Source organism: Hyla sarda, chromosome 11 (genome assembly GCF_029499605.1).
Source record: "Hyla sarda isolate aHylSar1 chromosome 11, aHylSar1.hap1, whole genome shotgun sequence".
Taxonomy (NCBI): Eukaryota; Metazoa; Chordata; class Amphibia; order Anura; family Hylidae; genus Hyla; species Hyla sarda.
The window spans coordinates 98445676-98471856 of record NC_079199.1 but is presented as its reverse complement, the minus strand read 5'-3'; the positions used below and the strand labels follow the sequence as shown (position 1 = coordinate 98471856).

The following is a 26181-nucleotide window of genomic DNA, read 5'->3' as shown; positions in this document are numbered from 1 at the left end:
TATGGGGATTTGCTTCTAAACTGGGCGGTTCCAGAGACACGTGTCATCAGAGAGCACTCAGACAGAAAAGAACAACTCAACTTCAGCAGCTCATAAGTACTGAAAGGATTAAGATTTTTTATAATAGAAGTAATTTACAAATCTGTTTAACTTTCTGGAGCCAGTTGATATATAAAAATAAAAGTTTTTTTCCTGGATAACCCCTTTAACTCCTTAAGGACTTAGGACCTATGAGTACGTCCTAAGTCCGGTCCCTGTCTATAACGCAGGGTCCCGGCGGGATGGTCCCGGCGCCTATTCACAGCCGGGACCCGCAGCTAATAGCGCGCGGCCACGATCGTTTGGCCACGCGCTATTATCCTTTCCAATGCGGCATTCAAAGCTGAGCGCCGCATCAAAAGTGAAAGTAAATGCTTCCCGGCTGCTCAGTCGGGCTGATCGGGGTCATTGCGATAAAATCGCGAGGCCCCGATCAGCTACCCGGAGAGAAGAAGGTCCCTACCTTCTTCCGTCGGCATCCCGGCTCTGATTGGTTGCTCCATGCTTGAGTTACAGTTTGTTGCCATGCAACGGCAAAGCAACAATCTGTGTATGCAATCAGCCATTGCAAGCTCATAGGTCCCTATAGGAGCAATGAGCTCGCAAAAAAAAGTGTAAAAAAAAAAAAAACGCTTTCAGGTATTCCCTTCTGAATTAAAAGTTAAAATTTTTATCCAGGAAAAAACTTTTTTTTATAAATCAACTGGCTCCAGAAAGATTTGTAAATTTCTTCTATTAAAAAAAATCTTGTTCTTTTCTGTCTAAGTGCTCTCTGATGACACGTGTCTCGGGAACTGCCCAGTTTAGAAGCAAATCCCCATAGCAAACCTGTTCTACTCTAACCTGTGCAGTTCCCGAGACAAGCAGAGATGTCAGCAGAGAGCACTGTAGCCAGACAGAAAAGAACAACTCAACTTCAGCAGCAGATAATGATTGAAAGGATTAAGATTTTTTAATAGAAGTAATTTACAAATCTGTTTAACTTTCTGGAACCACTTGATATAAAAATAAAAATAAATGTTTTTTCCTGGATAACCCCTTTTAAATTTGTTGTTATTGCTCTCACACTCTCTAAAACTGGAAGTTCAACATGGTACCTCATGACAAGGAATTCTCTGCAGATCCGAAAAATAGAATTGTCGCTCTACATAAAGATGTCCTAGGGCTATAAGCTGATTGCCAAGACCCTGAAACTGAGCTGCAGCATGGAGGATGGGACCATACAGCGGTTTCACAGGACAAGTCCTCGCCATGGTCGACCAAAGATGATGAGTGCACGTGCTCAGCGTCATAGCCAGAGGATGTCTTTGGGAAATAGACAAATGAGTGCTGCAGAGGTTAAAGGGCTGGGGGGGGGGTCAGCCTATCAGCGCTCCGACCATAGGCCCAGACTCTGCCTCAAATAGGACAGGATGACTGTCATCCCGGAAGGAAACCTCTTCTAAAGATGATGCACAAAAAAGCCAGGTTTGGGACCCCAATCAGATATTGATGGCCTAACCCAGTGGTCTCCAAACTGTGGCCCTCCAGCTGTTTTAAACCTACAACTCCCAGCATGCCCGGACAGCCAACATTGGGGTGGGATGCCAGGTGTGGGCCCCCGAACAATCAGATAGTGATGGCCTATCCCAGTGGTCTCCAAACTGTGGACCTCCAGCTGTTGCAAGACTATAACTCCCAGCATGTCCGGACAGCCGACGGCTGTCCGGGCATGCTGGGAGTTGTAGTCTTGCAACAGCTGGAGGTCCACAGTTTGGTCTCCACTGGCCTATCCTGAGAATAGGCCATCAATTAAAAAAGGGGGATTTTTTGGGGCGTATTTTGGCGTAACTTTTGCGTATTTTCTGACAAAGACTGAAAGACCTGAAGTGTCGATGTGAAGTGTTTTCCTTATAATTTCCCTCTGTATTGTTTCCATGTGGTCATTATTCATGCCGCACTTGGCAGGGAAGAGGTTAAAGGTGTGTAAAGTGCGAGAAATGAAAGAGAAACTAATTCTGTCGGCAAACAAACTCCTGTTCTTCTTGTTTCTTGTTTTTCAGATCTTGTAGCGACAGCAACGGGTGGAGACGTAAGTACAGCGCAACTTTACTCCATAGGCGTATAAGTGAATTGTGCGGCTATATATGTGTATATTATATGTATGTATGTCAATTGTGCTGCTATATATGTCTTATATGTGTATATATAAGTGCATTGTGCGGCTATATATGTGTATATTATATGTATGTCAATTGTGCTGCTATATATGTGTCTTATATGTGTATATATAAGTGAATTGTGCGGTTATATATGTGTATATTATATGTATGTCAATTGTGCGTCTATATATATATATATATGTGTCTTATATGTGTATATATATAAGTGCATTGTGCGGCTATATATGTGTATAGTATATGTATGTATGTCAATTGTGCGTCAATATATATATATATATATATATATATATATATGTGTCTTATATGTGTATATATATATATAAGTGCATTGTGCTGCTATATATGTGTCTTATATGTGTATATATAAGTGAATTGTGCGGTTATATATGTGTATATTATATGTTTGTCAATTGTGCGGCTATATATATGTGTCTTATATGTGTATATATAAGTGCATTGTGTGGTTATATATGTGTATATTATATGTATGTCAATTGTGCTGCTATATATGTGTCTTATATGTGTATATATAAGTGCATTGTGCTGCTATATATGTGTATATTATATGTATGTCAATTGTGCGTCTATATATATGTGTCTTATATGTGTATATATATAAGTGCATTGTGTGGTTATATATGTGTATATTATATGTATGTCAATTGTGCTGCTATATATGTGTCTTATATGTGTATAGTATATGTATGTATGTCAATTGTGCGTCTATATATATGTGTCTTATATGTGTATATATATAAGTGCATTGTGCTGCTATATATGTGTCTTATATGTGTATATATAAGTGCATTGTGTGGTTATATATGTGCATATTATATGTATGTCAATTGTGCTGCTATATATGTGTCTTATATGTGTATATATAAGTGCATTGTGTGGTTATATATGTGTATAGTATATGTATGTATGTATGTCAATTGTGCGTCTATATATATGTGTCTTATATGTGTATATATATAAGTGCATTGTGCGGCTATATATGTGTCTTATATGTGTATATATAAGTGCATTGTGTGGCTATATATGTGCATATTATATGTATGTCAATTGTGCTGCTATATATGTGTCTTATATGTGTATATATAAGTGCATTGTGTGGTTATATATGTGTATAGTATATGTATGTCAATTGTGCGTCTATATATATGTGTCTTATATGTGTATATATATATAAGTGCATTGTGCGGCTATATATGTGTCTTATATGTGTATATATAAGTGCATTGTGTGGCTATATATGTGTCTTATATGTGTATATATAAGTGCATTGTGCGGCTATATATGTGTCTTATATGTGTATATATAAGTGCATTGTGTGGCTATATATGTGCATATTATATGTATGTCAATTGTGCGGCTATATATGCGTTTAAATGTGTATATCAGTGCATTGTGTGGCTATGTATATTGTATGTATGTGAATTGTGTGGCTATATATGTGTATTATATGTTTATCTAAGTGCATTGTTTGGCTCTATATTTGTATAGTATATGTATGTATATGCATTGTGTGGCTATATATGTGTATTATATGTTTATATAAGTGCATTGTTTGGCTATATATGTGTATAGTATATGCATTGTGTGGCTATATACATGTTTATTACATATATATCCACAAATATATACATGTAAGTGTGGTGTCCCAGTACGGGTACATTGTGTCAAGGTATTGTAGGCCCTGTCAGATTGAGACCTCCAGTGTCCTGGGGGCTCCCCTGCAGGGACTCAACCATTTCTAATGTGTATTTGCACTGTTATAACTTAGCAATCCGTTATTAGGTGTCTGTAGCTTTAAGTGTGTTACCTAGCAACCTCATATTCAGTCAGGGTATGTGAGAGTGGAGGACTGAGGGCTAGACTGAACTTTTGTGTAAGGTGTTATGTTATATTATTACTTGTATGTAACTTTATTGTAAATCCTAAAGGGGATACAGACAACTCTATGATCCACAGCTGCCTGGCCAATGGGCTTTAGTTTAGCCTTCCCTTATAAGGGGTGGCATTTCCTGTGAGGAGAGGTGGAGAGGAGTAGTAGGTGTGGAGGAGGAGAGGAGTAGTAGGTGTGGAGGAGGAGAGGAGTAGTAGGTGTGGAGGAGGAGAGGAGTAGTAGGTGTGGAGGAGGAGAGGAGTAGTAGGTGTGGAGGAGGAGAGGAGTAGTAGGTGTGGAGGAGGAGAGGAGTAGTAGGTGTGGAGGAGGAGAGGAGTAGTAGGTGTGGAGGAGGAGAGGAGTAGTAGGTGTGGAGGAGGAGAGGAGTAGTAGGTGTGGAGGAGGAGAGGAGTAGTAGGTGTGGAGGAGGAGAGGAGTAGTAGGTGTGGAGGAGGAGAGGAGTAGTAGGTGTGGAGGAGGAGAGGAGTAGTAGGTGTGGAGGAGGAGAGGAGTAGTAGGTGTGGAGGAGGAGAGGAGTAGTAGGTGTGGAGGAGGAGAGGAGTAGTAGGTGTGGAGGAGGAGAGGAGTAGTAGGTGTGGAGGAGGAGAGGAGTAGTAGGTGTGGAGGAGGAGAGGAGTAGTAGGTGTGGAGGAGGAGAGGAGTAGTAGGTGTGGAGGAGGAGAGGAGTAGTAGGTGTGGAGGAGGAGAGGAGTAAAGCAATTCATACAGTTCAGAGTACAGAGTGAAGAATCCGCAGAGGAGTGAGAGAGATGAGAAAAACATGAAGTAACCCCAACTAATATCCAGCCTTTACTTCAGCCCTGATCAGAGAATTCCTAAAGGACAATTCATTATCTTCCAGCAAAAAGCCACAAATCTACCGACACTTCAGTAAGTGACTTTAATCTCAAGCCTAATATAGCGCAGACCTAAAACTCCTAGTCCGGCCATAAGAGCCAAGTATATATGCAATGTCAAGTCCAGGCACTGCAAGCTGTGTGGTCCTCTAGAGCAGTGGTCTTCAAACTGTGGCCCTCCAGATGTTGCAAAACTACAATTCCCAGCATGCCCGGACATACAACCTAGTGTGGAGTCAATTCTTTCCTTGATAGCCTGTGGGGAGACGGAGTTCCCCGGACCTGTAGTACCCCGGGAGATACCAAGACTACAGTGGCGTCACGTGACATTAAGGGTTAATACCATCCGACCCTGGGTTCATAACCCCCCCCCCAAGAACCAAGTAGCTAACCCCAGCGTAGTGGCGGTCGCGGGTTTCACTCGTGGTTACCACAGATGTGCATTGTGTGGCTATATATGTGTATTATATGTATATATATAAGTGCATTGTTTGGCTATATATGTGTATAGTATATGTATGTATATGCATTGTGTGGCTATATATGTGTATTATATGTATATATATAAGTGCATTGTTTGGCTATATATGTGTATAGTATATGTATGTATATGCATTGTGTGGCTATATATGTGTATTATATGTATATATATAAGTGCATTGTGCTGCTATATATGTGTATTATATGTGTATATATAAGTGCATTGTTTGGCTATATATGTGTATAGTATATGTATGTATATGCATTGTGTGGCTATATACATGTTTATTACATGTATATATTGTGTGGAGATATATATATATATATATATATATATATATATATATATATATATATATATATGTGTGTATGTGCATGGTGTGGCTATATAGATGTATATTATATGTTTATATAAGTATATATAGCCAAACAATGGGGGAGATTTATCAAAACCTGTGCAGAGGAAAAGTGGAGTAGTTGTCCATAGCAACCAATCAGATCTGTAGATGATCAGATCATATCAGTAGACTGTATCACACATCCAAGGATTAGATACTGTAGATCATCAGATCATATCAGTAGACTGTATCACACATCCAAGGATTAGATACTGTAGATCATCAGATCCTATCAGCAGACTGTATCACACATCCAAGGATTAGATACCGTAGATCATCAGATCATATCAGCAGACTGTACCACACATCCAAGGATTAGATACTGTAGATCATCAGACTGTATCACACATCCAAGGATTAGATACCATAGATCATGAGATCATATCAGTAGACTCTATCACACATCCAAGGATTAGATACAGTAGATAATCAGATCATATCAGCAGACAGTATCACACATCCAAGGATTAGATACAGTAGATCATCAGATCCTATCCGCAGACTGTATCACACATCCAAGGATTAGATACAGTAGATCATCAGATCATATCAGCAGACTGTACCACACATCCAAGGATTAGATACAGTAGATGATCGTATCCTATCAGTAGACTGTAGCACACATCCAAGGATTAGATACAGTAGATGATTGTATCCTATCAGCAGACTGTATCACACATCCAAGGATTAGATACAGTAGATGATCGTATCCTATCAGCAGACTGTATCACACATCCAAGGATTAGATACAGTAGATGATCGTATCCTATCAGCAGACTGTATCACACATCCAAGGATTAGATACTGTAGATCATCAGATCATATGAGTAGACTGTATCTCACATCCAAGGATTAGATACCATAGATCATCAGATCATATCAGCACACTGTAACACACATCCAAGGATTAGATACTGTAGATCATCAGATCATATCAGTAGACTGTATCACACATCCAAGGATTAGATACTGTAGATCATCAGATCCTATCAGTAGACTGTATCACACATCCAAGGATTAGATACTGTAGATAATCAGATCATATCAGCAGACTGTATCACACATCCAAGGATTAGATACTGTAGATCATCAGATCATATGAGTAGACTGTATCTCACATCCAAGGATTAGATACTGTAGATCATCAGATCATATCAGCACACTGTAACACACATCCAAGGATTCGATACTGTAGATCATCAGATCATATCAGTAGACTGTATCACACATCCAAGGATTAGATACTGTAGATCATCAGATCCTATAAGTAGACTGTATCACACATCCAAGGATTAGATACTGTAGATCATCAGATCATATCAGCAGACTGTATCACACATCCAAGGATTAGATACCGTAGATCATCAGATCATATCAGCAGACTGTACCACACATCCAAGGATTAGATACTGTAGATCATCAGACTGTATCACACGTCTAAGGATTAGATACCATAGATCATGAGATCATTTCAGTAGACTCTATCACAAATCCAAGGATTATATACCGTAGATAATCAGATCATATCAGCAGACAGTATCACACATCCAAGGATTAGATACAGTAGATCATCAGATCATATCAGCAGACTGTATCACACATCCAAGGATTAGATACAGTAGATGATTGTATCCTATCAGCAGACTGTATCACACATCCAAGGATTAGATACCGTAGATCATCAGATCCTATCAGCAGACTGTATCACACATCCAAGGATTAGATACAGTAGATGATCGTATCCTATCAGCAGACTGTATCACACATCCAAGGATTAGATACAGTAGATGATCGTATCCTATCAGCAGACTGTATCACACATCCAAGGATTAGATACAGTAGATCATCAGATCCTATCAGCAGACTGTATCACACATCCAAGGATTAGATACAGTAGATGATCGTATCCTATCAGCAGACTGTATCACACATCCAAGGATTAGATACAGTAGATGATCGTATCCTATCAGCAGACTGTATCACACATCCAAGGATTAGATACAGTAGATGATCGTATCCTATCAGCAGACTGTATCACACATCCAAGGATTAGATCCAGTAGATGATCGTATCCTATCAGCAGACTGTATCACACATCCAAGGATTAGATCCAGTAGATGATCGTATCCTATCAGCAGACTGTATCACACATCCAAGGATTAGATACAGTAGATGATCGTATCCTATCAGCAGACTGTATCACACATCCAAGGATTAGATACAGTAGATGATCGTATCCTATCAGCAGACTGTATCACACATCCAAGGATTAGATACAGTAGATGATCGTATCCTATCAGCAGACTGTATCACACATCCAAGGATTAGATACAGTAGATGATCGTATCCTATCAGCACTCTGTATTACACATCCAAGGATTAGATACAGTAGATGATCGTATCCTATCAGCAGACTGTATCACACATCCAAGGATTAGATACAGTAGATGATCGTATCCTATCAGCAGACTGTATCACACATCCAAGGATTAGATACAGTAGATGATCGTATCCTATCAGCAGACTGTATCACACATCCAAGGATTAGATACAGTAGATGATCGTATCCTATCATCAGCAGACTGTATCACACATCCAAGGATTAGATACAGTAGATGATCGTATCCTATCAGCAGACTGTATCACACATCCAAGGATTAGATACAGTAGATGATCGTATCCTATCATCAGCAGACTGTATCACACATCCAAGGATTAGATACAGTAGATGATCGTATCCTATCAGCAGACTGTATCACACATCCAAGGATTAGATACAGTAGATGATCGTATCCTATCATCAGCAGACTGTATCACACATCCAAGGATTAGATACAGTAGATGATCGTATCCTATCAGCAGACTGTATCACACATCCAAGGATTAGATACAGTAGATGATCGTATCCTATCATCAGCAGACTGTATCACACATCCAAGGATTAGATACAGTAGATGATCGTATCCTATCAGCAGACTGTATCACACATCCAAGGATTAGATACAGTAGATGATCGTATCCTATCAGCACTCTGTATCACACATCCAAGGATTAGATACAGTAGATGATCGTATCCTATCAGCAGACTGTATCACACATCCAAGGATTAGATCCAGTAGATGATCGTATCCTATCATCAGCAGACTGTATCACACATCCAAGGATTAGATACAGTAGATGATCGTATCCTATCATCAGCAGACTGTATCACACATCCAAGGATTAGATACAGTAGATGATCGTATCCTATCAGCAGACTGTATCACACATCCAAGGATTAGATACAGTAGATGATCGTATCCTATCATCAGCAGACTGTATCACACATCCAAGGATTAGATACAGTAGATGATCGTATCCTATCAGCAGACTGTATCACACATCCAAGGATTAGATACAGTAGATGATCGTATCCTATCATCAGCAGACTGTATCACACATCCAAGGATTAGATACAGTAGATGATCGTATCCTATCAGCAGACTGTATCACACATCCAAGGATTAGATACAGTAGATGATCGTATCCTATCAGCACTCTGTATCACACATCCAAGGATTAGATACAGTAGATGATCGTATCCTATCAGCAGACTGTATCACACATCCAAGGATTAGATCCAGTAGATGATCGTATCCTATCATCAGCAGACTGTATCACACATCCAAGGATTAGATACAGTAGATGATCGTATCCTATCATCAGCAGACTGTATCACACATCCAAGGATTAGATACAGTAGATGATCGTATCCTATCAGCAGACTGTATCACACATCATAGTCGGTCGTCACCATTTCCCCGTCTTCTTGTCCTACAGATGGACTCCGATGTCACCGTATTCGAGTTACAAAACGATTTCTCCATAAAACAACACAAGGTTCCCCTGAAGTTCCCCCGAGTCAGTAAAAGTCGCCTCTACATCGTCACCAACCAAAAAACCCAACTTCACCTCCTCTACGATCCGGCGGTGACCCCAAGAACAGAGGTAAGATGTCCGGATAAAGTCATGTGCTGGAAGGGATGGGAATGAAAACGCTGCCTCCTACTGGGGAGTTGGGAATTAGCTTCCTCTATTGTATCAGATGGTATTAAAGGGGTATTCCACTGCCCCAGCGTCCCGAACATTTTGTTCCGAACACTGGGTGCATTCAGCGAGGGTCGTGACGTCATGCACACGCCCCCTAGTGACGCCACGCCATGCCCCCTCAATGCAAGTCTATGGGAGGGGGCGTGGCGGCTGCCACGCCCCCTCCCATAGACTTGCATTGAGGGGGCGTGGCGTGACGCCACTTGGGGGGGGGCGTGTGCATGACGTCACGACCCCAATAGCCCGCACCCAGCGTTCAGAACAAAATGTTTCGCACACTGGGGCAGTGGAATACCCCTTTAATCCCTTGTATTCGTGACGCCAGGGTGTGGTTTATCCTCAGTACCACCCGAGGTGACCAGTGACTCAGAGACCTTAAGGGCTTGCTGGGACTTGCAGTGCTTTCGGACAATCTAGTGCAGGCCACACTGACTTGCCAATAGATGACAGTGACTGACTTGACTGGAGACAGACTAAGCGGTGACTATAGCTTCGTGGTTCACGCCACGTTTTCGCAATACACTTCCCGGATCAGGTTTTAATATAAAAATTTGAAAAAAAACGGATTCCTCAAAACCGGACTAAACTGTATCAAAACGTGTGTACAAATTTTAATCCGTATACGGTTTGAAAAATGATGTCCGGTTGCATCCGATTTTAAAGAAAAAAACCCGTATACGTTTTTAACTTTTCACTCCATTATGAATAAAGTTTCACTTGTTTGATTGAAATTCCAAGAAAAAAACTGAGCAAAGTAAAAAAAACGTATGGTAAAAACCGGATGAAACCGTCCGCACATACAGGTCTGTACGGTTCCCATTGACTCCCATGTTAAAAAAAAAATAAGAGTATACGTTTCAATGCGTTTTTTCTCCCGGACCAAAAACCGTGGACTTGTACAGTGACCCGACATACGATCATTTCAACATACGATGCTTTTGTATGTCGGGGCCATCGCATAAACAGCTATCCGGCAGCGCAGACTGCTCAGCTGTCACCGGATAGCCGTTTACGGTGCCCCGTGTGCTCCGCTGACGATCACTTACCTGTCCTCGGGGCTCCGGCGCGTCCTCTTCGGGATCCCCTGCATCGTTGGCGCTCTCCATCGTCGTCGCAACGGAGAGAGAGGATGCCGGGGAAGCAGAGGCCTTGCCGGAGCGTCAGGGACACCCGGGGGACGCGGCGACAGCGATGGAGGGCGACATCCCGGGCAGCGCTGACGGTCCGGAGCGGCGGGGACAGGTGAGTACAACTTCCTCTAACAGTGGTCTACAACCTGCGGACCTCCAGATGTTGCAAAACTACAACTCCCAGCATGTTGGACTATATAGTAGTATATAGTATAGGTCAGTGTTTCCCAACCAGGGGTGCCTCCAGCTGTTGCAAAACTACAACTCCCAGCATGTTGGACTATATAGTAGTATATAGTATAGGTCAGTGTTTCCCAATCAGGGGTGCCTCCAGCTGTTGCAAAACTACAACTCCCAGCATGTTGGACTACATAGTAGTATATAGTATAGGTCAGTGTTTCCCAACCAGGGGTGCCTCCAGCTGTTGCAAAACTACAACTCCCAGCATGTTGGACTACATAGTAGTATATAGTATAGGTCAGTGTTTCCCAACCAGGCGTGCCTCCAGCTGTTGCAAAACTACACCTCCCAGCATGTTGGACTATATAGTAGTATATAGTATAGGTCAGTGTTTCCCAACCAGGGTGCCTCCAGCTGTTACAAAACTACAACTCCCAGCATGTTGGACTATATAGTAGTATATAGTATAGGTCAGTGTTTCCCAACCAGGGGGGCCTCCAGCTGTTGCAAAACTACAACTCCCAGCATGTTGGACTATATAGTAGTATATAGTATAGGTCAGTGTTTACCAACCAGGGCGCCTCCAGCTGTTGCAAAACTACAACTCCCAGCATGTTGGACTATATAGTAGTATATAGTATAGGTCAGTGTTTACCAACCAGGGCGCCTCCAGCTGTTGCAAAACTACAACTTCCAGCATGCCCGGACAGCCAACGGCTGTGATTACTGTCCATAAGACATCTATATGACCATTATTTCCTGTATACACAGGGTGGTGACCATCATCACGAGAAGAGTATATTCCAGTATGGAGTGTCCACCAAGATGTTCTCCGTAACTGACCCAACTGGGACTGCGTGGGAGGTAAGGACCGACATCCCCCACATGAGACAGATGGGCGCAACTCAGCGCAGCTTCCCATAGGTCACAGTTTCCCAACCAGGGTGCCTCCAGCTGTTGCAAAACTACAACTCCCAGCATGCCCGGACAGCCAACGGCTGTCCGGGCATGCTGGGAGTTGTAGTTTTGCAACAGCTGAAGGCACCCCGGTTGGGAAACCCTGCCATAGGTGATCATAGCTTCGAAACAAGTGTAGGAGTCTAGACAATATAGTACAAAAATGGGGTATCCCCAGACTTAAAGGTATCCCCTACACACAAGATAGGGCATAGATAGCTGATCGGTGGGTGGTCAAATATCCTGTGAGTGAGTGGCCGTGTGCATGCTTAAAGGGGTACTCCGCTAGAAAACATTTTTTTTTTAAATCAACTGGTGCCAAAAAATTAAACAGATTTGTAAATGGCTTCTATTTAAAAATCTTGATCCTTCCAGTACTTATCAGCTGCTGTTTGCTCCCCAGGAAGTTCTTTTCTTTTTGAATTTCCTTTCTGTCTGACCACAGTGCTCTCTGCTGACCCCTCTGTCCATGTCGGGAACTGTCCAGAGTAGGAGCAAATCCCCCATAGCAAACCTCTCCTGCTCTGGACAGTTCCTGACTTGGACAGAGGGGTCAGCAGAGAGCACTGTGGTCAGACAAAAGGGACATTTAAAAAGAAAGGAACTTCCTCTGTAGCATACAGGGGCTGAGAAGTACTGGAAGGGTTAAGATTTTTAAATAGAAGTCATTTACAAATCTGTTTAACTTTCTGGCACCAGTTAATTAAAAAATAATAATAATTCCAGTGGAGTACCCCTTTAAGCGTGATCATCGCACGATTAAGAGATTTGTGGCTGATTCAGATCAGAGCATCGTGTTCAGACAGAAAAGAAATTCAAAAGTAAAGAACTTCCTGTGGAGCATACAGCAGCTGATAAGTACTGGAAGGATTAAAGGGGTACTCCACTAGAAACATTTTCTTTAAAATCCACTGGTGCCAGAAAGTTAAACAGATTTGTAAATTACTTCTATTAAAAAATCCCAATCCTTCCAGTACTTACAATACACAGGAAGTTCTTTTCTTTTTGAATTTCCTTTCTGTCTGACCACAGTGCTCTCTTCTGACACCTCTGTCAATTTAAGGAACTGTCCAGAGTAGAAGCAAATCCCCATAGCAAACCTCTCCTGCTCTGGACAGTTCCTGACATGGACAGAGGTGTCAGCAGAGAGCACTTGTGGTCAGACAGAAAGGAAATTCAAAAAGAAAAGAACTTCCTGTGGAGCACACAGCAGCTGATAAGTACTGGAAGGATTGGGATTTTTTTAATAGAAGTAATTTACAAATCTGTTTAACTTTCTGGCACCAGTTGATTTAAAAGAAATGTTTTCCAGTGGAGTACCCCTTTTTACCAGTGCTCTATTTCCTGGAACATCCGAATATTTCCGGGTTGCATCAGGGTCCCAGAGTGGTTTCCAATGTTACCCCAGATCCTTGAACATCCAGCACTGACCACCGGTTCTCTCCTCTCACCAGACTCCCCCTCTATGCTCCATTACAGGTCCGCTTGCTGATCAGTCCCTCTGAAATCTCCCGTCTGTCCTCCAACTACAACTTGACGGGTTTTGTCAGTTGTCTGGTGAGTATATGAGAAGTACACCAACCTATCAAGTAATAGTGTCTTTTATCATTATAAATTAGGCAGGTCAGGAACTGGTGTATGCAGTAGGCTCTGGAGCTGATCCCATTTCATACATGGTGGGTAGTGGCTGCAATCTACAGCTGACACCCGTCACTAGGGACCAACATCAGCAGTAACAATAATTATTTAGGCCCCTGAGCCCGCCATGGTGGATCTTTTTGAGCAGCCAGCCTAAAGGGGTACTCAGCCCCTAGACATCTCATCCAAAGGATAGGGGATAAGATGTCTGATGGTGGGGGTCCCACCGCTGCACCCCCCCCCCCCCCCTCTTGATCTCCCTGCTGCACTCGGCATTTGTTTAGAGCGTCGGACGCAGCGCTGGAGACTCGTGATGTCACAGCCACACCTCCCGTAGACTTGCATTGAGGGGGCGTGGCCGTGACATCACGAGCGGAGGGCGTGGCCGTGACATCACGAGCGGAGGGCGTGGCCGCGACGTCACGAGCCTCCACCCCGCATCGCCAGTCATCCGGCACGGAATGAACACCGGATATCTGTGGTGCCGCAGCCGAGATCGCGGGGGTCCCCTTTTGCATAGGGGGTAAGATCTCTAGGGGCGGAGTACCCCTTTAAACTAGTAAAATTGCTAAATTGATTAGCTGGGCTAACGACACTTAGTATGACTATAGAGGCTAAAATGGAATTAAAAATACAATTTATAAAAACAGGACAATAATCGGCAAAGCCTCCTGCGCATGACAGACAAATCAGATTGATGTTTCCCCCCCTTATAACCTGCAGACAACTGATAAGTATCGCGAGTGTCTCTCATCCCTCTGCGGTAAACCAAGGAGACGTGAGGACGATGTACGGGAGCTCTGCATGGCAGCCGGTCAGTTCTTCAGCCGGTCCGAAGACGATCAAGTCAGTGACTATTGTAAGAATCTGAACCGGACCTTGATCGAGAAACTTCGAGTATCTTGTCCTGGTCAACAGAAAATGAAAGACATGGTGGTTGGGGCCCTGGTGGCGGCTGAGCTGGCGACTTCTGTCAGTGGTACCAAGAGCTTTGACTATAAAGGTGATAAGGAAAATACTCAGAAGGATCATACAGGGCAGGTGAGAATCATCGTCTACCTGGGAATTATCTTCTAAAACATGGCTTCCATCTATAAAGAGTGACCAGTAATAGTAATAATACTAGTTCACATGTTACTGTAGGAAATAAAGGTTTATAAATACTGTACAAGAATATAACAACTATAATACTGCTTCTATATACTAGAATATAACTACTATAATACTGCTCCTATATACAAGAATATAACTACTATAATACTGCCCCTATATACAAGAATATAACTACTATAATACTGCTCCTATATACAAGAATATAACTACTATAATACTGCCTCCTATATACAAGAATATAACTACTATAATACTGCTCCTATACACAAGAATATAACTACTATAATACTGCTCCTATATACAAGAATATAACTACTATAATACTGCCTCCTATATACAAGAATATAACTACTATAATACTGCTCCTATATACAAGAATTTAACTACTATAATACTGCCCCCTATATACAAGAATATAACTACTATAATACTGCTCCTATATACAAGAATATAACTACTATAATACTGCTCCTATATACAAGAATATAACTACTATAATACTGCTCCTATATACAAGAATATAACTACTATAATATTGCCTCCTATATACAAGAATATAACTACTAGAATACTGCTCCTATATACAAGAATATAACTACTATAATACTGTTCCTATATACAAGAATATAACTACTATAATACTGCTCCTATATAAAAGAATATAACTACTATAATACTGCCTCCTATATACAAGAATATAACTGCTATAATACTGTTCCTATATACAAGAATATAACTAGTATAATACTACTCCTATATACAAAAATATAACTACTATAATACTGCCTCCTATATACAAGAATATAACTACTATAATACTGTCCCCTATATACAAGAATATAACTACTATAATACGGCTGTCACGATGCCGGCTGGCAGGAGGTGGATCCTCTGTGCCAGAGAGGGATAGCGAGGACCGTGCTAGTGGACCGGTTCTAAGACACTACAGGTTTTCACCAGAGCCCGCCGCAAAGCGGGATGGTCTTGCTGCGGCGGTAGTGACCAGGTCGTATCCACTAGCAACGGCTCACCTCTCTGGCTGCTGAAGATAGGCGAGGTACAAGGGAGTAGGCAGAAGCAAAGTCGGACGTAGCAGAAGGTCGGGGGCAGGCGGCAAGGTTCGTAGTCAGGGGAGATAGCAGTAGTTCTGGTACACAGGGTATAAACACACAAAAACGCTTTCACTAGGCTCTAGGGCAACAAGATCCGGCAAGGGAGTGCAAGGGAAGAGACTAGATATAGCCAGGAAACAGATGGGAACCAATTAAGCTAATTGGGCCAGGCACCAATCATTGGTGCACTGGCCCTTTAAGTCTCAGGGAGCTGGCGCGCGCGCGCCCTAGAGAGCGGAGCCGCGCGCGCCAGCACATGACCGCAGGAGACGGGAACGGGTAAGTGACCTGGGATGCGATTCGCGAGCGGGCGCGTCCCGCTGTGCGAATCGCATCCCCAACGGCCATGACAGGGCAGCGCTCCCGGTCAGCGCTGACCGGGGAGCTGCAGGGAGAAAGGCGCCGTGAGCGCTCCGGGGAGGAGCGGGGACCCGGAGCGCTAGGCGTAACAGTACCCCCCCCCCTTAGGTCTCCCCTTCTCTTTATCGGGTAACTGCCTCCCCTGGGATGAGGACACCGGGAAAGGAAGGAGGGATTCCTCAACGGCAGGCAGAACCGCAGGAGTAGGAATGGGGAGAGAGGGCAGAGGGCGAGACCTGGCACGGGGCAGTGTGACACCAGGACGAGGGCCATGAGGGGACACAGAAGCTTGCCTGGGAGGGGGGGAGGGGCATTTCCTGTGGCAGGCAGAGTCCTTAATGACCTTAGGGGGACCGGATACAGGAGGAACCACAGAGTTACGGCAAGGGTTATTGGGAACCGGTTTTAGACAGTTCTTGGCACAAGAGGACCCCCAACTCTTGATCTCCCCAGTGGACCAATCCAGGGTTGGGGAATGAAGTTGAAGCCAGGGAAGTCCAAGGAGAATTTCCGAGGTGCAATTGGGGAGGACCAAAAGTTCAATCCTCTCGTGATGAGATCCGATGCTCATAAGAAGGGGCTCCGTGCGGAAACGTATGGTACAGTCCAACCTGGCTCCGTTGACCGCGGAGATGCGGAGTGGCTTGACAAGACGGGTCACCGGAATATGGAATTTATTCACAAAGGACTCCCGAATAAAATTCCCAGAAGCTCCAGAGTCCAGACAGGCCACGGCTGAGAGGGGAGAGCTGGCTGAAGTGGAAATCCGAACAGGTACCGTGAGACGTGGAGAAGCCGACTTGGCATCAAGAGACGCCACACCCACGAGAGCTGAGTGCGAGCGTGCGTTTCCCAGACGTGGAGGACGGATGGGGCAATCCACCAGAAAATGTTCAGTACTGGCACAGTACAAACAAAGATTCTCTTCCTTACGGCGATTCCTCTCTTCCAGGGTCAGGCGAGACCGATCCACTTGCATGGCCTCCTCGGCGGGAGGCCTAGGCGCAGATTGCAGTGGAGACTGTGGGAGAGGTGGCCAGAGATCTAAGTCTTTTTCCTGGCGGAGCTCTTGATGCCTCTCAGAAAAACGCATGTCAATGCGAGTGGCTAGATGAATGAGTTCATGCAGGCTAGCAGGAGTCTCTCGTGCGGCCAGAACATCTTTAATGTTGCTGGATAGGCCTTTTTTAAAGGTCGCGCAGAGGGCCTCATTATTCCAGGAAATTTCAGAAGCAAGGGTACGGAATTGTATGGCGTACTCGCCAACGGAGGAATTACCCTGGACCAGGTTCAGCAGGGCAGTCTCAGCAGAAGAGGCTCGGGCAGGTTCCTCAAAGACACTTCGAATTTCCGAGAAGAAGGAGTGTACAGAGGCAGTGACGGGGTCATCACGGTCCCAGAGCGGTGTGGCCCATGACAGGGCTTTTCCAGACAGAAGGCTGACTACGAAAGCCACCTTAGACCTTTCAGTAGGAAACTGATCCGACATCATCTCCAGATGCAGGGAACATTGGGAAAGAAAGCCACGGCAAAACTTAGAGTCCCCATTAAATTTGTCCGGCAAAGACAGGCGGAGGCTAGGAGTGGCCACTCGCTGCGGAAGAGGTGCAGGAGCTGGCGGAGGAGATGGTTGCTGCTGCTGTAGCTGAGACTGAATCTGCTGTAGCTGCGACTGGAGTTGCTGAGTCATGGTGGTCAAGTACGACAGCTGGTGATCTTGTTGGGCAATCTGTCGGGCTTGCTGGGCGACCAGTGTGGGGAGGTCGGCGACAACAGGCAGAGGAACTTCAGCGGGATCCATGGCCGGATCTACTGTCACGATGCCGGCTGGCAGGAGGTGGATCCTCTGTGCCAGAGAGGGATAGCGAGGACCGTGCTAGTGGACCGGTTCTAAGACACTACAGGTTTTCACCAGAGCCCGCCGCAAAGCGGGATGGTCTTGCTGCGGCGGTAGTGACCAGGTCGTATCCACTAGCAACGGCTCACCTCTCTGGCTGCTGAAGATAGGCGAGGTACAAGGGAGTAGGCAGAAGCAAAGTCGGACGTAGCAGAAGGTCGGGGGCAGGCGGCAAGGTTCGTAGTCAGGGGAGATAGCAAAGTTCTGGTACACAGGGTATAAACACACAAAAACGCTTTCACTAGGCTCTAGGGCAACAAGATCCGGCAAGGGAGTGCAAGGGAAGAGACTAGATATAGCCAGGAAACAGATGGGAACCAATTAAGCTAATTGGGCCAGGCACCAATCATTGGTGCACTGGCCCTTTAAGTCTCAGGGAGCTGGCGCGCGCGCGCCCTAGAGAGCGGAGCCGCGCGCGCCAGCACATGACCGCAGGAGACGGGAACGGGTAAGTGACCTGGGATGCGATTCGCGAGCGGGCGCGTCCCGCTGTGCGAATCGCATCCCCAACGGCCATGACAGGGCAGCGCTCCCGGTCAGCGCTGACCGGGGAGCTGCAGGGAGAAAGGCGCCGTGAGCGCTCCGGGGAGGAGCGGGGACCCGGAGCGCTAGGCGTAACAACGGCTCCTATATACAAGAATATAACCACTATAATACTGCTCCTATATACAAGAATATAACTACTATAATACCGCTCCTATATACAAGAATATAACTACTATAATACTGCTCCTATATACAAGAATATAACTACTATAATACCGCTCCTATATACAAGAATATAACTACTATAATACTGCTTCAATATACAGGGATATGACTACTATAATACTGCTCCCTGAATACAGGAATATAACTACTATAATACTGCTCCTATATACAAGAATATAACTACTATAATACTGCTCTTATATACAAGAATATAACTACTATAATACTGCTCCTATATACAAGAATATAACTACTATAATACTGCCTCCTATATACAAGAATATAATTACTATAATACTGCTCCTATATACAAGAATATAACTGCTATAATACTGCTCCTATATACAAGAATATAACTACTATAATACTGCTCTTATATACAAGAATATAACTACTATAATACTGTCTCCTACATACAAGAATATAACCACTATAATACTGCTCCTATATAAAAGAATATAACCACTATAATACTGCTCCTATATACAAGAATATAACCGCTATAATACTGCTCCTATATACAAGAATATAACTACTATAATACTGCCTCCTATATACAAGAATATAGCTACTATAATACTGCTCCTATGTACAACAATATAACTACTATAATACTACCTCCTATATACACGAATATAACTACTATAATATTACCTCCTATATACAAGAATATAACTACTATAATACTGCTCCTATATACAAGAATATAACTACTATAATACTGCCTCCTATATACAAGAATATAACTACTATAATACTGCTCCTATATACAAGAATATAACTACTATAATACTGCCTCCTATATACAAGAATATAACTACTATAATACTGCCTCCTATATAAAAGAATATAACTACTATAATACTGCCTCCTATATACAAGAATATAACTACTATAATACTGCTCCTATATACAAGAATATAACTACTATAATACTGCTCCTATATACAAGAATATAACTACTATAATACTGCTCCTATATACAAGAATATATCTACTATAATACTGCCTCCGATATACAAGAATATAACTACTATAATACTGCCTCCTATATACAAGAATATAACTACTATAATACTGCCCCTATATACAAAAATATAACTACTATAATACTGCTCCTATGTACAAGAATAGAACTACTATAATACTGCTCCTATATACAAGAATATAACTACTATAATATTGCCTCCTATATACAAGAATATAACTACTATAATACTGCCTCCTATATAAAAGAATATAACTACTATAATACTGCCTCCTATATACAAGAATATAACTACTATAATACTGCTCCTATATACAAGAATATAACTACTATAATACTGCTCCTATATACAAGAATATAACTACTATAATACTGCTCCTATATACAAGAATATATCTACTATAATACTGCTCCTATATACAAGAATTTAACTACTATAATACTGCCCCCTATATGCAAGAATATAACTACTATAATACTGCTCCTATATACAAGAATATAACTACTATAATACTGCTCCTATATACAAGAATATAACTACTATAATACTGCTCCTATATACAAGAATATAACTACTATAATATTGCCTCCTATATACAAGAATATAACTACTAGAATACTGCTCCTATATACAAGAATATAACTACTATAATACTGTTCCTATATACAAGAATATAACTACTATAATACTGCCTCCTATATAAAAGAATATAACTACTATAATACTGCCTCCTATATACAAGAATATAACTGCTATAATACTGTTCCTATATACAAGAATATAACTAGTATAATACTACTCCTATATACAAGAATATAACTACTATAATACTGCCTCCTATATACAAGAATATAACTACTATAATACTGCTTCTATATACAAGAATATAACTACTATAATACGGCTCCTATATACAAGAATATAACCACTATAATACTGCTCCTATATACAAGAATATAACTACTATAATACCGCTCCTATATACAAGAATATAACTACTATAATACTGCTCCTATATACAAGAATATAACTACTATAATACCGCTCCTATATACAAGAATATAACTACTATAATACTGCTTCTATATACAAGGATATGACTACTATAATACTGCTCCCTGAATACAAGAATATAACTACTATAATACTGCTCCTATATACAAGAATATAACTACTATAATACTGCTCTTATATACAAGAGTATAACTACTATAATACTGCTCCTATATACAAGAATATAACTACTATAATACTGCCTCCTATATACAAGAATATAACTACTATAATACTGCTCCTATATACAAGAATATAACTGCTATAATACTGCTCCTATATACAAGAATATAACTACTATAATACTGCTCTTATATACAAGAATATAACTACTATAATACTGTCTCCTACATACAAGAATATAACCACTATAATACTGCTCCTATATAAAAGAATATAACCACTATAATACTGCTCCTATATACAAGAATATAACCGCTATAATACTGCTCCTATATACAAGAATATAACTACTATAATACTGCCTCCTATATACAAGAATATAGCTACTATAATACTGCTCCTATGTACAACAATATAACTACTATAATACTACCTCCTATATACACGAATATAACTACTATAATATTACCTCCTATATACAAGAATATAACTACTATAATACTGCCTCCTATATACAAGAATATAACTACTATAATACTGCTCCTATATACAATAATATAACTACTATAATACTGCCTCCTATATACAAGAATATAACTACTATAATACTGCCTCCTATATAAAAGAATATAACTACTATAATACTGCCTCCTATATACAAGAATATAACTACTATAATACTGCTCCTATATACAAGAATATAGCTACTATAATACTGCTCCTATGTACAACAATATAACTACTATAATACTACCTCCTATATACACGAATATAACTACTATAATATTACCTCCTATATACAAGAATATAACTACTATAATACTGCCTCCTATATACAAGAATATAACTACTATAATACTGCTCCTATATACAATAATATAACTACTATAATACTGCCTCCTATATACAAGAATATAACTACTATAATACTGCCTCCTATATAAAAGAATATAACTACTATAATACTGCCTCCTATATACAAGAATATAACTACTATAATACTGCTCCTATATACAAGAATATAACTACTATAATACTGCTCCTATATACAAGAATATATCTACTATAATACTGCCTCCTATATACAAGAATATAACTACTATAATACTGCCTCCTATATACAAGAATATAACTACTATAATACTGCCCCTATATACAAAAATATATCTACTATAATACTGCCTCCTATATACAAGAATATAACTACTATAATACTGCCTTCTGTGTTAATAATGGTTGGTGCCCTTTCTTTTCTAGATTCAGGAATTGATCAGGGTTTTCGATGTAATGGCAGAACTGTTGACTGTTACACACCAAGGAAAGAGGGTTCAGATTATATTTAGGAATCCTTGTCCAGATAACTGGGTGAGTAGAGATTACTCAAAATTATTCAGGAATCCAGTGAAAAAAACTTTTAGATGCGGGTAGTAATGAGGTTGTTATGGGCGACACAGTCCCGCATTCCTCTGAAATGTTACAGTGTGGCGATGAAATGGCACAAGGGAGTGATGAAATGTCACAAGGGGTGATGAAATGGCACAAGAGGTGATGAAATGGCACAAGGGGTGATGAAATGGCACAAGGGGTGATGAAATGGCACAAGAGGGTGATGAAATGGCACAAGAGGGTGATGAAATGGCACAGGGGGTGATGAAATGGCACATGGGGGTGATGAAATGGCACAAGAGGGTGATAAAATGGCTCAGGGGGGTGATGAAATGGCTCAGGGGTGATGAAATGGCACATGGGGGTGATGAAATGGCTCAGGAGGGTGATGAAATGGCACAAGGAAGTGATGAAATGTCACAAGGGGTGATGAAATGGCACAAGAGGTGATGAAATGGCACAAGGGGGCGATGAAATGGCACAAGGGGTGATGAAATGTCACAAGAGGGTGATGAAATGGCACAGGGGGTGATGAAATGGCACATGGGGGTGATGAAATGGCACAAGAGGGTGATAAAATGGCTCAGGGGGGTGATGAAATGGCTCAGGGGGTGATGAAATGGCATATGGGGGTGATGAAATGGCTCAGGAGGGTGATGAAATGGCACAAGAAGGTGATGAAATGGCACAAGAAGGTGATGAAATGGCACAAGGGGGTGATATAATTGCACAATGGGGTAATGACATGGCACAGTGGGGTGATGAAATGGCACAAGGGGTGATGAAATGGCACAAGGGGGTTGATGAAATGGCACAAGGGGGGTGATGAAATGGCACAAGAGGGTGATGAAATGGCACAAGGGGGTGATGAAATGGCACAAGAGGGTGATGAAATGGCACAAGGGGTGATGAAATGGCACAAGGGGGTTGATGAAATGGCACAAGAGGGTGATGAAATGGCACAAGAGGGTGATGAAATGGCACAAGAGGGTGATGAAATGGCACAAGAGGGTGATGAAATGGCACAAGAGGGTGATGAAATGGCACAAGAGGGTGATGAAATGGCACAGTGGGGTGATGAAATGGCACAGTGGGGTGATGAAATGGCACAAGGGGTTGATGAAATGGCACAAGGGGTTGATGAAATGGCACAAGGGGGTGATGAAATGGCACAAGAGGGTGATGAAATGGCACAAGAGGGTGATGAAATGGCACAGTGGGGTGATGAAATGGCACAAGGGGTTGATGAAATGGCACAAGGGGTTGATGAAATGGCACAAGGGGGTGATGAAATGGCACAAGGGGGTGATGAAATGGCACAAGGAGTGATGAAATGGCACAAGGAGTGATTATATGGCATAAAAGGGGGATGGAATCGCACAAGGGGTGATGAAACGGCACAAGGGGGTTGATGAAGTGGCACAAGGGGGTGATGAAATGGCACAAGGGGTGATGAAATGGCACAAGAGGGTGATGAAATGGCACAAGAGGGTGATGAAATGGCACAAGCGGGTGATGAAATGGCACAAGAGGGTGATGAAATGGCACAGTGGGGTGATGAAATGGCACAGTGGGGTGATGAAATGGCACAAGGGGTTGATGAAATGGCACAAGGGGGTGATGAAATGGCACAAGGGGGTGATGAAATGGCACAAGGAGTGATGAAATGGCACAAGGAGTGATTATATGGCATAAAAGGGGGATGGAATCGCACAAGGGGTGATGAAACGGCACAAGGGGGTGATGAAGTGGCACAAGGGGGTGATGAAGTGGCACAAGGGGGTGATGAAATGGCACAAGGGGTGATGAAATGGCACAAGGAGTGATTATATGGCATAAAAGGGGGATGGAATCGCACAAGGGGTGAAGAAACGGCACAAGGGGGTTGATGAAGTGGCACAAGGGAGTGATGAAATGTCACAAGGGGTGATGAAATGGCACAAGAGGTGATGAAATGGCACAAGGGGGCGATGAAATGGCACAAGGGGTGATGAAATGTCACAAGAGGGTGAGGAAATGGCACAGGGGGTGATGAAATGGCACATGGGGGTGATGAAATGGCACAAGAGGGTGATAAAATGGCTCAGGGGGTGATGAAATGGCTCAGGGGGTGATGAAATGGCATATGGGGGTGATGAAATGGCACAAGAAGGTGATGAAATGGCACAAGAAGGTGATGAAATGGCACAAGAGGGTGATGAAATGGCACAGTGGGGTGATGAAATGGCACAGTGGGGTGATGAAATGGCACAAGGGGTTGATGAAATGGCACAAGGGGGTGATGAAATGGCACAAGGGGGTGATGAAATGGCACAAGGAGTGATGAAATGGCACAAGGAGTGATTATATGGCATAAAAGGGGGATGGAATCGCACAAGGGGTGATGAAACGGCACAAGGGGGTGATGAAGTGGCACAAGGGGGTTGATGAAGTGGCACAAGGGGGTGATGAAATGGCACAAGGGGTGATGAAATGGCACAAGAGGGTGATGAAATGACATGGGGGGCACTATTTCTAAAAGCTGTGACAACATGTTTTTGGGGGCGGGTTCTAGTACAGTGTATAGTACACGTTGATCAGTTGATTGTGAAATGGCACAAGAGGGTGATGAAATGGCACAAGAGGGTGATGAAATGGCACAGTGGGGTGATGAAATGGCACAGTGGGGTGATGAAATGGCACAAGGGGTTGATGAAATGGCACAAGGGGTTGATGAAATGGCACAAGGGGGTGATGAAATGGCACAAGGGGGTGATGAAATGGCACAAGGAGTGATGAAATGGCACAAGGAGTGATTATATGGCATAAAAGGGGGATGGAATCGCACAAGGGGTGATGAAACGGCACAAGGGGGTTGATGAAGTGGCACAAGGGGGTGATGAAATGGCACAAGGGGTGATGAAATGGCACAAGAGGGTGATGAAATGGCACAAGCGGGTGATGAAATGGCACAAGAGGGTGATGAAATGGCACAGTGGGGTGATGAAATGGCACAGTGGGGTGATGAAATGGCACAAGGGGTTGATGAAATGGCACAAGGGGGTGATGAAATGGCACAAGGAGTGATGAAATGGCACAAGGAGTGATTATATGGCATAAAAGGGGGATGGAATCGCACAAGGGGTGATGAAACGGCACAAGGGGGTGATGAAGTGGCACAAGGGGGTGATGAAATGGCACAAGGGGGTGATGAAATGGCACAAGGGGTGATGAAATGGCACAAGGAGTGATTATATGGCATAAAAGGGGGATGGAATCGCACAAGGGGTGATGAAACGGCACAAGGGGGTGATGAAGTGGCACAAGGGGGTTGATGAAGTGGCACAAGGGAGTGATGAAATGTCACAAGGGGTGATGAAATGGCACAAGAGGTGATGAAATGGCACAAGGGGGCGATGAAATGGCACAAGGGGTGATGAAATGTCACAAGAGGGTGAGGAAATGGCACAGGGGGTGATGAAATGGCACATGGGGGTGATGAAATGGCACAAGAGGGTGATAAAATGGCTCAGGGGGGTGATGAAATGGCTCAGGGGGTGATGAAATGGCATATGGGGGTGATGAAATGGCACAAGAAGGTGATGAAATGGCACAAGAGGGTGATGAAATGGCACAGTGG

At 42.7% G+C, this 26181-nt stretch overlaps 1 protein-coding gene across 1 annotated transcript in view; it reads left to right on the top strand.

Annotated features, from left to right (window-relative positions):
* Nucleotides 1–1907: 1907 nt before the first annotated feature.
* The window catches only part of LOC130295368 (uncharacterized), a 28723-nt gene continuing 4449 nt past the window's right edge, over nucleotides 1908–26181 (top strand). Inside the window, exons 1-6 of the mRNA XM_056546048.1 lie at nucleotides 1908–2000; nucleotides 2082–2110; nucleotides 9644–9811; nucleotides 11995–12087; nucleotides 13660–13737; nucleotides 22434–22541. Of these exons, the coding sequence (XP_056402023.1) occupies nucleotides 9644–9811; nucleotides 11995–12087; nucleotides 13660–13737; nucleotides 22434–22541 (447 nt within the window). The 5' untranslated portion in view covers nucleotides 1908–2000; nucleotides 2082–2110. The remainder of the gene's footprint in view (nucleotides 2001–2081; nucleotides 2111–9643; nucleotides 9812–11994; nucleotides 12088–13659; nucleotides 13738–22433; nucleotides 22542–26181) is intronic.